We start from the raw sequence: 15,749 nt of genomic DNA, 5'->3' as shown, positions 1-15,749 counted from the left end.
GGTCAACTCTAGGACTGATATAACCATGGATTTCATACCTATCCATTTTCTTTTGAACGGTCCTAAAAACAAGATCACATTCTGGAGGTAAAGACTAGTAACATCTTTTATATAGTCCTAGTCATGTCCCTGCTGAGGTATATTGACAGCATGGTAACTAGTAAAGAACAAATTGTGAGTAAGAGATTAGATACATATTTAAAGCTTTGGAAGCAAAATTTGAAATTTCACACAGCTTTAAAACTCTTCTGTCCTTTCAACAAATATTTGCCACCTTATTAACATTCAAAACTGTATCTAAATCACCCTAAAAATATGTTCCATATCCACACCTTCATAATTAAAACTTGATTAAAACTTAAAGTTTTGAAAAAACTTTTCAAAACTAACCAAATTGCCCCAAAACAAAACTCTAATTTGCATTTTAATGACATTAACCCAACAACCCCCAACAAATGTCACAAATATCTCTTCAATTCTTGTTAAATTATTCATAGCTGTAGGCAATAGACAAACTATATGCTCTAGATTTTTATACCTTTTTAATGAATTCTCGGAAGGAACTTTTCAGATTCTTAGAATAATTTCAAACGTTTTCATTAAAAGTTCCAGAAATATTTTGCATGCCTGTCACAGGCAATTAAATTTTTAATAACTTCATAAAAAGCATTGCATATTAGTATAGATGAACATTTTGTTAGTTTTGACATTGAAGAAAATTAAAGTTGCGGTTATGAAGGCATGAAATTTGCTATTTTGGAGTACTTTAGAATTTTTTTAAACAACCTATTGTTGTCTATATAATGCATTTGCGTGTGTTAAGGTTGAAAATGAAGTGATTTTTTGATATTTTTCCTGATTCTAATGTGCTTAGTTGTGCATATAGGGGAAAAAGTGATGTAAAGTTTGAATTTGAAGTAAATTTACTTCAGTTAAGCATTTTATTGGATTGATTACTGTCCGCACGCAAGGTAGATTGACGGGACAATCAACTCGAGTCGATACTTCCATACAAAATCTGAGTCTGGTTTGAGATCTGGACATTTAACACTTACCCCACAAAAGGGTGTGAAACTGATCAATCTCATTCTTATCAAATTTGATTAATTTGATCATCTCTGATCATTTTTAAATCAATCCAATCCTTTTGTCCAGGAAAATTAATTCTGATTGTCTGACTCCGAAGCGGATCAAATCGGTCTGGCTACCGAGCCCTGTGCAAGGATAAATACTTAAAAGAATGGATTCAATGCCTATCCAAAACCTGTCTGAAAGAAATCAGCCCAACAATCAGGAAAGGAATGATTACAGTCTACCATCTCCGAACCTAACATGTACAAAAAAAAGCAACAGAATGCAGAACTGGACTATCAACGACGACCCAACGCAAACATCCTTTTTCCCCAACTTTCCTACCTTTTCTCAGTTATGATCTCCAAAGTTTCTCTAAAGTTTCCAATCTATCACCCTCAAAATGCGTCCTTCAACTTCTTCCAACCTACAACACCAAAACTTATTCCACTCACCATGTACTTCATCATTCTTTGCCAACTTCTTCATCTTCCCTAATCCCAAATTCATTATTTACATAGGACAAGACGAACGTTCATCCTTCATACATATGAATCATGTCATATTTTTTGATGAATGAAACATTTTTCTTTGTCTAACTGAACTTTAGAAAGCTCATTAATGTCTCCCGAAGCATTTTTCTCTCTCTTTCTCTCTCTCCCGTCCTTAATTAACAATTTTCATAAACTTTTGAAAAAACTCTCCAGTAAATTAAAATATAAATTATTCACTTGACTTTTTTTTCCTTTCTTCCTTGCCATCGCTCGTTCATTCTCACTTTTTATTCCATACAGTTTATGGTATTCATTCATTTAATTTCTTTTTTCCTATCTCTCATGCTCTACGGTTGCGAATCACACGAAGAATATTGTTGAATGGAAAAAAAGTTGCTCTGCTGTCTGCGGAATCTAATGATAAAGAACGGAAGATCTGAGATACGTTCAAAAAATAACAACAAAAAACGTCACACGTCAACTATTTTTAGCGATTTTTTGATGAAAAGGCATTAAAAAAGCATTTTGTCTGATCGGTCGATCGGTCGGTCGATCGGTCGATCGGTCGGTCGATCGGTCGATCGGTCGGTCTATCGGTCGGTCTGTTGGTCGATCGGTCGGTCTGTTGGTCGATCGGTCGGTCTGTTGGTCGATCGGTCGGTCTGTTGGTCGATCGGTCGGTCTGTTGGTCGATCGGTCGGTCTGTTGGTCGATCGGTCGGTCTGTCGGTCGATCGGTCGATCGGTCGGTCGATCGGTCGGTCTGTCGGTCGATCGGTCGGTCTGTCGGTCGATCGGTCGGTCTGTCGGTCGATCGGTCGGTCTGTCGGTCGATCGGTCGGTCTGTCGGTCGGTCGGTCGATCGGTCGGTCGGTCTGTCGATCGGTCGGTCTGTTGGTCGATCGGTCGGTCGGTCGATCGGTCGGTCGGTCGGTCGGTCGGTCTTTAAAAACTCATTACCCAGACATCGAAAAGAACCCAAATAAGTTTTGCTAGACAAGTTTAATTGAGTTGTTGGCGCATCACATAGTCTTTCATCTTGTAATCATTGATATATTCGATAATTAGTGATTTTAATTTCATATTTCATTAGTAAACATACCTGAAGTTTGCTACGAATTAAAGATTTGAACTAGAAAATTTGAATATTGAAAAACCGTTAAAAAAATTATTTTTTTTATGGATTAATCAAATTTTGTCCAAATCTTAAAATAATCATGCTTTTTCAAGCATTTATTAATCAATTTATGACCGCTGGGACAAAAATGCGCTCAAGTCACTCGACAGGAACAAGCACTTCTTTAATTTTTTTTAGCAAAAAACAAAGAATGAGAACTTTTTTTGTTCATATTCATAATTTCATTAAACAACACCAAAAAAGTTTTTTCCTCGACATTAAGCATAACAGGCACAATATTGTGTTATCAGAAAATTTTAAAGAGAAGTGACCACAAAAAGCCAGCACAACTTAAATAGCCGGAAAATCATTATTAGGTATCTAAAATGACACAATTTTATGATGTTGATGAGTCTGTGGCTGTTTTGATAATTTTGTGTGTGATAACCACAAGCAATTAAAAAAGTTTTAGGTGATTTTTGTCGGTGGAAGTAACAAATTTATTGAATTAATGGTTTCTAGGGTTGTATTGGAACTAACATTACAATATGAGATCGATATTTAATTAAATTTATTGAAATTATGCAACGGTATAGTAATGGACGTGTGTGGTTTTTGTGGTATTAATAGTCAAATGATATTGATAAAGGTAGCATTAATGAGCATAGAAATAAGGATAATTAAATTTATGGTCATTTGATCTATTGAGTGGAATAAGGTCATTTACAAATTAAAATGATATTGACATTGATACTAATGGAAAACATTGGTGTTTCTAGATCCTTAACCCTTGCTGACCACCTTAAGATAAAGTTGTCAATCATTAATCGTATGAAGTAGTTTATTGTCTTGTATGTGCAATTTATACAGTTGCAATTTCATACAACTTCTGATGCCATTAATTTTACATTCTTCTTCATCATTCATAAGAACAAATCGATCAAGAAACGGCTCTAGGATGGCATGTCTCTGATTTGGTGCCAGATTCGATATAAATACAGTAATACATCCTGCTGGTCTGACACTGAATTTTGGATTTTGTAAACGACTTTAGGAGTCCTTTCGGAAGAATATTCAATTACTTACTAACTGATTTCGCTGGTCGTGCAGATCAATCGTGATCCATGGGCTACCTCAGATGGCACATGTCCACACAAATGTTTCTTTCCATAAGTTCTTTGACCGTTCCCATGAATTTTCAATTATTCGAACCAAGAACTGATCCCGAGTTGCTTATATCAATAAATTCTATTTTTATCATCAAAATGAGCCAAAAACAGCTACCACATTGTCATTAGAGTATGTTCACGTCTTTCCATCACCCCAGCAACGAAACAGTACTTTAACTACTGCATATATGCTGCTTAGATGATGATTAGAGACAGATAAATTTCGCATCTATTTTTTGTAAATTTCGCATTTATTTTTTTTGAAGATTAAAAATTTCGCTGAAATTTCGCATCAATTAAAAAAATGAATTTTATTAAATATTTTGGCAGAAAAAATATATTTAAAGAAATTACAAATCATTATAGCATAACATTGTTGTAATTTCATTTAAGTAGAATTTCAAATTTTTTTAATTTTCGCACATAAAAATATAATATATTCTGAATCTCAAAAAACTGTTACTAAAATTCTTGCAGGAAATTTTTTTTTGAAAAATTTTTATGAGATAGAATTTAATTTTCGTAACAGAAATCATTAAAATTGAGCCTTGAAGTTACATATTCAATTAATTTACTTTGAAATTTAATATTCATTAAAAATTTCCGCTAAAATTTCAAAAAATTTCGGAATTTCGCATTTGTTTAAAATTTTGTAAATTTCGCATCTATCGCCAAAAAATGCGAATTTTCGCAACAATTCGCGGAAATTTCGTAAATACGAAATTTATTGTCTCTAATGATGATTAATTAATAAAGTTCTAATTATAATTAAATCCCAATTAAATATAAATAACTTTATTAAGGCATTCCAAAAATACATCTAATTCCAAAGAAATTATTAAAATACTTTCTAAATACTTGATGTCAAGTCATTATTTACATGAATTTCTCATGTCGATATTTAACTACTCAATTCAGAGCCAATTTGCCAGTCATCAAGTTTTTATGGAATTTCCTTAACATTTTTCTCGTAAACCACAGACATTCACCTCTGTTCAATACAGAATACAGACTTTGTTCCTTACGATATTTCTGTACAGTACTTAATAAATATTTAATTAGTCTCAATATCATGAAAGTGCGAGAGGTGATGAACGAGAATAACAACATTGATTTAACCCTTTCTTTTATTATTAAAGGTGTTCACTAATTATAGCCAGGAGGAAGCCTTTCCTTCTCCACAGACACTTTTTATATAATATTTCATACCTTAAAAGGCAATAAAATATACACAACAAAAGGCGACAAATCTTTGCGCCTTCAATCCTTTCTTTATATTGTATATTTAGTAAACACGAAAAGGTTATTAAAACAGTAACGGCGAGGCGGTGTTAGTTAAAGAAGAAAAGGTGGTCGGGGAGGAAACTTTATCGTTCAATTTTACACTTGTGTTTCTGGGTATGGGGGATTTTGGGTGATGGAAATAATTTTGATAGCCGTGATTTGACACTTTAAGCGCACTTGCGTGAGTAAATCAATAAACGAAAGGAGAACTGTTGGAATTTTATGGCGAATTTTTAAAGGAATTTTGTTATGAACATTTGGATTGAATTGGTGAGAATTTAGAGTTAGTGACTGTAATGTTGTGGAATATTTGCAAATCCTTGTCATATGTGCAATAATGTTTGTAGTTTTTGAGAGTTTCGGAGCGGTACAATACGGCGAACCGACGTTTTCGTCGTAAAAAATGGTCTAAATCAGCCATCAGCCCGATCGGCACATATTGAAATGTTGCCACCACGGCGACGAGTCGGTCGTATACTTAAAGCCAAGTGGATGCCACTTGGCGAAAACAACCGGATTTGCCACTTGGCTTTAAGTATACGACCGACTCGTCGCAGTGGTGGCAACATTTCAATTTGTGCCGATCGGGCAGGAGCCTTCAGGGAAACTTTGCGTCTTACCATTAATTGGGTGACGAATACGGTATCCTAGCTTATGCGTTGTTCTGCACAGGTTTGGATTTTGCTAGGAATTCGAGCCAGCATTCTCATAATAGAGAATGGTTCCATATTAAGAACGTTTACTTAAACAATTGTCTACGGAAGACTTACTGGCAGATTTACCTTTATATGTCCCGATATCTCACATTCCACACCAAATCCGAGTAGCACAACGTGTTCGCTTGAGTATTACTATGTTACTGTATTTACTGTAAGACGTGAAAATGTCATAATCACATCATGTCATTCGGGACAGTTACTAAAGGACAGTATAAACTCACATACTTCAAAAGTTTAGAGAATACCTTTAAGTTGCAGAATTCTTCACTGATAGATGATGACTGAGTGTCCTCATCCAATTTTCAACCCACATATTACTTCTTAGCTCTATGAATTCCTCAAAAATTCATTCAAATTCTAAAAAAATCTAAAAATCCTCAAACCATGCCACACAATCTGAACATTCCAACCCCTATTCTTTCCTTAAAATCCAGCTAAAGAGTAAATTGAATGACTCTCGTTGTAAGACACGCAAACAAAATTATGTTCGTTCTTAATTCTATTTCACAGTCTTTAAATTGCGATCTCACCGAAAATGACTTGTTGTTTGTAGATCCATAGTTTCCTTTTTGTATAGTAACCACATATACAGTAGCGTCCAAAAAGATAGAACCACCTATGAAAATTTTAGTATTTTGGCTATAAAATCGTCAAAACTCAACCAATTTTGATGATTCTTTCGGTTTCTGAATCATTTTTAAATATGTGATCAAATAATATAGAGTTTTTTGTATGGAAAAACTTAATTATAGTACAATAATTTTTGAATGATTTTCAAGTGGGTCAAAAAGATAGAACCACTTTTGTCTTAAATAAATTACATTATTTTAGGACTTCACTCAATATAAATTACAATTGTTATGTATTAACGACATGTTTATTGTTGTATATAAACATTGAAATTTATGCTACAGTATGTTTATGCAATGTTTTCAGCATAAAAACATTCCATGCATTTTTTTCAATGTTTTACTCGATTTTCTTGGAAGTCTTTAATTTATAAATTTAAGTTTATACATAAATCGATAGCATTTTTAAAGACCTTTCGATTGATGTACAAAAACATTATCACAACATAAAGCATTAAAAAGATATCAATGAAAATCTTTGCAAAAATCCAATATGGCGGCTCCATATAAATGAAATTTTTTAAAATTCTTTAAAAATAGTCGTAAGTTTTACAGTTTTTGGACATAATTTAGTCAATTAGATACTATTCTTTTATTTTATGCTTAGTTTTGTGAGCCTTGATCCATTTTTCAAGAGTAAATTTATGGTTTAATATTGACATTGCATAAAAACTGTTTCATACAAAAACTCGATCTCAAATTTTTTGGTGAAGAACCACTTTGGACTTCAAAGTTTGATTAAAATAGCTTAAAGAATGTATTATTCATCAAATAAAATGATTTCTAATGTATAAAACTTGATATTTGCCAAAAAATTTGAGATCGAGTTTTTGTATGAAACAGTTTTTATGCAATGTCAATATTAAACCATAAATTTACTCTTGAAAAATGGATTAAGGCTCACAAAACTAAGCATAAAATAAAAGAATAGTATCTAATTGACTAAATTATGTCCAAAAACTGTAAAACTTACGACTATTTTTAAAGAATTTTAAAAAATTTCATTTATATGGAGCCGCCATATTGGATTTTTGCAAAGATTTTCATTGATATCTTTTTAATGCTTTATGTTGTGATAATGTTTTGTACATCATCGAAAGGTCTTTAAAAATGCTATCGATTTATGTATAAACTTAAATTTATAAATTAAAGACTTCCGAGAAAATCGAGTAAAACATTGAAAAAAAGCATGGAATGTTTTTATGCTGAAAACATTGTATAAACATACTTTAGCATAACTTTCAATGTTTATATACAACAATAAAAATGTCGTTAATACATAACAATTGTAATTTTTATTGAGTGAAGTCCTTAAATAATGTAATTTATTTAAGACTTAAGTGGTTCTATCTTTTTGACCCACTTGAAAATCATTCAAAAAATTATTGTACTATAATTAAGTTTTTCCATACAAAAAACTCTATATTATTTGATCACATATTTAATTATGATTCAGAAACCGAAAGAATCATCAAAATTGGTTGAGTTTTGACGATTTTATAGCCAAAATACTAAAATTTTCATAGGTGGTTCTATCTTTTTGGACGCTACTGTATACACACATAATAATGGGTAAAAGAAAATAATGAAAAATTATAGGTAAGAGGTTGTTGTTAACGTGAAAGCTGCTGGCATTGAAAATTTATAGACTTTTATGTTTCCTTACCCAAGCAATTCCGCCCTCCTGACAGCATTTATATTCATTCATTCCGATACTTTTTTGTGAACATTACTGTTTCATTATTTTCCAAAGTAATAATAAATACCGAGAAGTAAGAGCTTATTGCGTGAAAATAAAATTTTCTTGTTCTTTTTCTTGTTCCTTCCTCGAACCGGCACAAGACAGGCAAAAAAGGTGAAAAAAAAATTAATTAAAGTTCATGATAAAACATGAGTAAACAAAGGAAGCGAGAGGCATCAATGAAGAAAAAGAAGGAAAAATGAAACTTTTTCCATGCGACAGCATGCTAACTTCTTCATCATTCTTTGGTGCTGTTGATTGAGGAACAAACTTTCCCTTTTTCAAACAAATAAATTTCTCGTTAATTTTGAGAGCATCATTAATTTTATATCCTATGGATCTTTGTTACGTTAAAATTTATGGTTTTACACGCGGGAATAAGGAAATGAAGTTCTTCTTGGATGATTTTAGGCTAATTTGTTAGTTATTTTCGAAGAAAATTTTTCAGTCAAAATTAACCATCACTTCCTGTATCATCCATTCAATCTCTTAAGTGATGAAGGTTGATTAGGAATTTCTGATCTAGAAAATCATGGAAAATTTAAAAAATAAAGATTTTCCTATAATGCTTTAATTTAATTATAAAGGGATTTCTAAGCTGCTTTTAATGCTTATACTTAGCATACATATGAGGGCGTGTTTATGGTAATGTAATTTTAATGAGATAAAATTTCTATGATAATAATCTCTCTTTTTTTGTTGAGGATAAGGATGTTTGCAAGTGATGTCCAATTAAGATGATGTATGTCATATCAGGGACATACTCTAACAGACAAAGAGAATAGGTAACATAGTGTTTTTACTGTAACAAAAATCATGATCTTTGTCTGTTAGGGATATGAAAAATTAAGACTTTTGAAGCGTAGATACAAGAAAATTACCCAAATATCCCATTATTTTTGATATTTTCTTCCTAGCAGATAGTAAGCATACTGACCTAAATGGACGAAATCTAGCAATAAAATTGAGAATACTTAAGTTTGTGATTCTAATCATAATCATCTTCATTATCTTTTATATTTCAACTTTGACTGATTCTCAATTTTGAATGCAATTCTGGAACATTTCAATCTTGATACCTCCTTGAGAATCTGCAATTTATCCCGAACAGCACGATGGGATTAGTTATATAGTCGATCTGTAGTAACGTAGTTGTCAAAGCGCCCTCACACCTTGCTGTTCACGGTGTGACGTGGCAGCGTCGTAATGGCAATATTATGCTCCTTGGACATTCACCAGGACCAGAGTTCAAAGTTTATTTGAATTTTGAATAGTAAGGTCGACTTGACTCCATAAGAAGCAACGTTTCAGCGCCTTTCATGAATATTATTTGAAAAATTTCCAGAAACCAAAATCCTATCAAATTATAATTTAATGAACATCACTTCCAAATAAGCCTTAATTTCCTTTGAAAATAAAGTCTCTTATAAAATGCAAATTTTACCGCCTACCTTACTTAAAATTGCAAACATTTAAAATTCCATGTTGCCCCAAGCGACGCAAAGACTGGTAGGCAGTCTATATGAAGGCACACTGGACTTCAGAAGTCTGCCTTTTTGTCACTCGAACCTTAAAACTTCTTCAATATTAAACGTCATAAGCTAAACAACCCCTCATGAATGAAATTTATTAATTCTTTTGTACATTTCACGAACACTTTTTTTACCTTCAGGAAAGCTTCCGTGCGACTCTCATAATCGCAATTATGTTCCTTTAAACGACATAATGTCACAATTAAAAGGATATTATGACAAACTAAATTTAGATAAGATCTGAGACAAAATTACGTCTAATTATTCTTTAGTACTCAGTTATTTTGCATAGCTTGTTAAATCGGAACTAATCAAATTAGCTAATGACGAAGTTAATGTTATAAAAAATATGCTAAATTAATTTTTGCCATTGTATTGTTACATAAAGGTCTTGATGTGAACTTACTATAATGTAAAGAATTGCTCTTAAGATCTTGATTTGTCTTAATTGAGAGATATATCTTCAATTTTTGTAGTAATTTAACGGAATATAAAATTAGAACAATTCATCACTTAAGACAAATGTCTAGTCTTGATTTAACTCTTTAATGATGGAATTATGAGTGTGAGGTTGACCTTTTTATGGATGAGAAGATTAAGACGTAGTCATTAATGATAAATTAGGTTATTTGTGGCGTTTCAAAGAATTCTTTGGACTGTATTGTTTGAAGATTACTTCCTTGTAGTATTTGAGAAATTTGTGGGAATATAGAGTATATATGTTTTGTAGTTTTTAGTGAGGTTCCTCTTGATGATTAATGTTATTCTAGTACTACAGTGTGAGTCGAAGTAGCTCGAAAACAGAATGCTTAAATCCTTCGGTTCCTTTTTATTGCTACACCGACCATTCAATCATGAATTCAAGACTTGGCAGAGCAGATTGATAGTGAAATGATCAAAAATGTGATTAATCAACTCCGCACTCTTAACACCCAATTACTGCCAGCTTGTCTTATTATTTCAAATCAAGGATTTAATCAACTAATAGTCAATCTATCGAAGCTTTGGGATGGCAAAATAGATCATCGGTCGTAGTGCCAATTTTGCTTCTAGCTTACCCTTCAGTTTATTGTATGCTAACACATGGCAAAGCTAAAACAAAAAATATCTCATTCTGGAATTGCAACGATTTTAAATTGAATCCGAAGCCAAGTCAGAGTCACGCCGAACTGAAGTCAGATTTTTGATCGATTAATCAATTTGTATTATTCGGAATTCTATCACTTATCATTAAAATTAAAATTCGTTGAAAGCTGGATCTGTCTTTAGATAACTTCTGCCAGTTTCTAATTCCCAGGACTTTTGCATCGTTGCTCACATAGCTTTTTGGTCTACCTCGAGATCTCTTTCCATCCAGAAAGTTACCAGTTGCCAATTTAAGTATTGAGGTATCATCTAGCCTTCTTTTCAAATGACCAGCCCTTATCATTCAAGTGTTGCTGATTTGGCGCTGAGATGACAGTTAATTTAATTTAAGTGCTGCAAATTGCTGAATTGGGCTATTTTTGTCGATTTTCAGTGACTTGGATCTAATTTAACGCTACTTTAAAGTCACTTTGCTCTTAGAATTCTGCCTTTGTTGCAACATTTGAATGCGTTTCTATCGAATTAGAATCAAATTGTTCACAATATCGCAACTATCCCATTTGTTCCCAACATATTCATTCTTTAATTAACAACATATCCCTCATCTGCAAATACCAAATTTTAATATTTTCCATCACTTTCCAATCAAATTTGCATTTTTTCCCTCATACTTAGGGCGGCCATCTGCTGTATTTTTGCCGGGACACTGCTGTACTTTTCAATCTTGCTGCTGTGTCCCGACAAAGTCGATTTTTTCTAAAAGTGTCCCAATATTTTGCAAAAATCCTCTGGCCACCCTACTCATACTGATACATATGAAAATAACTTCAATTAACACATTTCGATGAGGATTGAATGAAAAATTCAAATCTATACAAATTCTCGCATTCATTTCAATCAGTCAATCAAAAAAAATAAATATGATGAAAATCGAAATAAAGAATTTCCGCATTGCAATTCAACATGTCAATAAATATAGTAAAAAATTGACCTAAATTCAAATGCACATAGTACAAAAAATAATCCATACTAAATATAAAATAAAATAGTTTTTGAATCAACAGCTCCCAGTGCTATACATAGCAGCCATATGGTTATTCATGCTTGTTCTACAAAATAAAAAATTTCACTTTAATTGAAATTTAAACGATTGCAAAATTTCTGTTAACGAGAGACTGATTTAGAATGACGAATTAGCATTGCTGCTATATATTTATTCATGAGAGTCATTAAGCCTGCTGTGTAGATTATATGTATACATACATAAACATATAGTCACAGTACTAGACGCTTAATAAAAAAAATAATCATGGAAAATGGAATTCTGGTTGACTAGTCGTGCGTGTCACACGACTCTACTGCTGTACTTGACTTGATGTGTGAACAAATTCATTTCCATATGCTGACTCTTTTTTTTTTAAACATTTATTCATTTCTATTACCATTACTCGTCTCATGGTTAGACGCTTGCGGTTGCCCAATGATTCGCATTTTTATTTTATCGTAGCTGCACGCTATGGAACAAGCTACAATCACATAAATTAATTATGACGTAATTTTCCATGCTTTTTATTAATTTTCAGGGTCTGCTTTTGTCGCTGACAACTCAATTGGTGTGGACACTAGCAGTCAATAATGATGAGACACGATCACAAGTTCCAACATCGCAAGGAATTGTCGGTACACTTTATAGATCAGCTGCATTAAAAGCATCAGATAAGGAACTAATCGACCCACCAGGCTCCAGTCGAGGTCAACGATGTGTACGTTGCGGTACAGGCAGTGGATATGGAGCTGGATATGGTGGCGGTGTTGGATATGGAACTGGATATGGAAATTATGCAGATAGGTAGCAAATTGTTTGTTTTAAAATTCTCATTCATCTCAGACAAAAAGCATCAAATTTTTTTAATTTTACATTTCGGACATTAAACTTATTGAAAAAAAAATTCTTTTTATTTTGTATCCGGATGGATTTTTTGTGCTTGATGAATGGTGGTATTGGTGGATATTAAAAGATATTATGATGATTATTACTATAGAGACTACTATAGAGGACGTGAAGATCCACAATATTATGGTGGACGTGATCCATATTATGGTAGTACATATGGAAATTATCGTGATCGTAATTGGTATTATCAACCGGAATCAAGATATCCCGACTCTAGGTATTACGGGTAAGGTAGAGCAAGGCGGCATAAGAAATTTTGGATGATGTTAAAGTGACTGACTTGTCTTTTATCGAATTGTGTCATGGAATGTGACCAATTCATGTAAAACATACAGTAATCTAGTTTAACAGCCACTTGTCCTTAGTTCCAATTATTTTTTGTGCTGTTTATACTCATATGAACTCATCAACCGTACAATTTACTAAATTACGATATTTTTTTGACTGTCAGCTACAACCGATACGATGATAGATATTACGGAAGAACAAGCCAAACTGAATATGATCCCTACAACTACAACTCCTACCGCGGAAACGGTAAATTTAATTTAAATTTTTATAAATTTTTTTTCTAAAAAAATGTCCAAAATTGCGACAAAATTTTCAGCCACGCTTTGCTTAACAACTTAATTCTTTATATTTACATGCTTGTCTATATTTATTTTAAATTGTAACCTGTGTATATACCCATTTAGGCTATGACAATTTAAATCCATCGTATTATGAAGCAATGCGAGATCGATTCCAACGTGGTAAATGTTTAAAACCAAAAAAAAGTTTTTTTTATTGAAGCAATTACGGGAAGTTTATTGACACTTGGATGGTTTGTTGCCTGAAAATTGCTATTTATGATGAAATGAGTTGTTTTAGATTTTTAGCGGATAAGTCCATGAACTGTAAAATTCGCACAGGAAAGGTTCATTAATGAATTTTTAATTATGTGAAAGACTAGCTTTTAATTTGTAGCTTGCCTCAAAGGAAACTTGATATAAGAAAAGACAAGATTGATCTACTTTAATTACTTTCATTAGATTGTTCATTACATTACATGATGATAGCATCTAATTAGATTCTTATTCTGTGAGCTTCAGGCAGCACTTTGTGTTGTTGAATAGTAAATGAAGTAGTATGGAATATTAATCTGTTTGTAATGAGATATTTGACAGGTATTATGAAATTTTGATATCTAATTAATATTTTAATTTGATTTTAATTGGTATTTATTATGAGAATTTTCGGTGCTAATTAGATAATAACTGTAATGTGAAATAATCTGAATTTGACATGAGCTCAAAGGATTATTAAAGATATGTGGTCTATTATTTAAATACTAGAATTGTCAAACTGATAAAAGCTTGCGGGTATTTAATGCTAGACTGACAAAATAGTCTATTTGAATTGCACATGACGTCGAAAAGATGAATTATTCAGCCCAGACAATATTAACTCTAACCTGAAGTCAGATTTGACGGAATCCAATATAGGACTAGACTCCTGCCAGCCTGAGCCACAATTATTCACCTTTTCTGAGCTGTTTGTCTTCGAAACATGCATTCGAAATCGAGAACGAGACTTCACGTGAATTCTTCGATGTGTTGGAACTAGACATGCGATCAAATGATAACATTCTGTTCCACTCGGGTCAGTTTCTTAACTCTGTTTATAAAGTATAGCTGAGGTTATCCAACCGCTTCATATTTTTGCCCAGAATTTCAGACTGTCTTTTGTTTTTAAATATTAAACAAGACCATTGTTTTTATGGACTTACTGGAGCTTACTTACCTACCACGCTGGTCATACATATCATTTTTGATCCATTTCTTCCCTCAGATGACACCAAACGCAAGCAATTTCACTGGATTCCGTCTGCAAATTTTCAATACTAAGTTCAATACTGTCTCTATCGACAGCTTTATTCAACCAGTTCTTTGACTTTCCACGAATTCTTTTACAATCTACAATGTCTGATTCAAAGAACTTATTTAATAGAACTTCTGCTGGTCTTTTAATAACATTTCCATCTCATGAAACCCTATTCACTTTATCTTGTCTCATTCCGTCTTGTAATATATCTAAAGCTTACTTACTAATTTAATTATGTCATTCCTTTGAGCTTTATTTGCATATTCCTGAAATTTCTTCATAAAATGTCACTTCATGAGATTCAAATCTTGTCCGTTGTTAAAAACATAATCTGGTGTGTTTTGAAAATATGTCAAAAGAAAAAATGTGTGGATATATGTGGAAAATGTGTGAATATTCACATATATTCACACATATCCACACATTTTTCCTTTGTTTTAACAACCCTGCTTGTCCGTTCAAGCGTATTGTTAATAAATTTGAATGCCAAGTCATGTCACTACTCTACGAATAACTTATTTATCTACAAAATTTATAGATTTACTTTCTCAAACTTACAATTAATCAAAATTATCTTCAATCATAAATGGCAATTAGCTACAAACCAAGATTACTGAGATTCAGTAATTACCAACAATTCAATAAATTACAAAACTTTAAACACTTTTTTAAAAAAACAGCAATAAATTTATCTCTTAATTGCTCCAAGTGAAAAATAAGAGTTGCAAAATCCTCAAACTACGGATTGTTTTAACTTTTACTGCATGCTTCTTTTTCTTTCCTCTTTTCTTTCCTCATTTCCTCTTCATAATTCATTTCATATGTTAATTATTATCGAGTAATCCCTGAAGAAATTTTCATTCTTTCCTATTAAGTTTAAATTAAGTTTTTATAATTAGCTAGAGGCTGTATCATGTAGCACAAATCGCTTTATCATGCTTTTGTTTCAATCAAGATTATAGCTATAGCTTGAAATCATTAATAATTTTGTTCTATATTTAGTATCAGCACATCATATCTCATTTCCTCACGTAGATAGCTACTTTTAATCTATTTGCACTCGATTTTTTGCGTAATTTTAGAGTCAAACT

At 32.3% G+C, this 15,749-nt stretch overlaps 1 protein-coding gene across 6 annotated transcripts in view; it reads left to right on the top strand.

Moving 5' to 3' along the window:
- LOC139091997 (rac guanine nucleotide exchange factor JJ) overlaps positions 1–15,749 on the top strand; it is a 32,864-nt gene that overhangs the window by 5,794 nt on the left and 11,321 nt on the right. For 2 of the 6 annotated variants that reach the window (XM_070642269.1, XM_070642275.1), the window contains exons 2-5: positions 12,425–12,690; positions 12,860–13,021; positions 13,247–13,332; positions 13,491–13,547. In XM_070642269.1, the coding sequence (XP_070498370.1) occupies positions 12,425–12,690; positions 12,860–13,021; positions 13,247–13,332; positions 13,491–13,547 (571 nt within the window). The remainder of the gene's footprint in view (positions 1–12,424; positions 12,691–12,859; positions 13,022–13,246; positions 13,333–13,490; positions 13,548–15,749) is intronic. The other 4 variants (XM_070642272.1, XM_070642271.1, XM_070642274.1 and 1 more) reach the window with 4 other exon arrangements.

Source organism: Chironomus tepperi, unplaced genomic scaffold (assembly GCF_022539635.2).
Source record: "Chironomus tepperi strain 1889 unplaced genomic scaffold, CSIRO-AGI_Ctep_v1 contig_284, whole genome shotgun sequence".
In the NCBI taxonomy this organism is placed as follows: domain Eukaryota; kingdom Metazoa; phylum Arthropoda; class Insecta; order Diptera; family Chironomidae; genus Chironomus; species Chironomus tepperi.
This window is presented reverse-complemented; position numbering and strand designations above follow the sequence as displayed.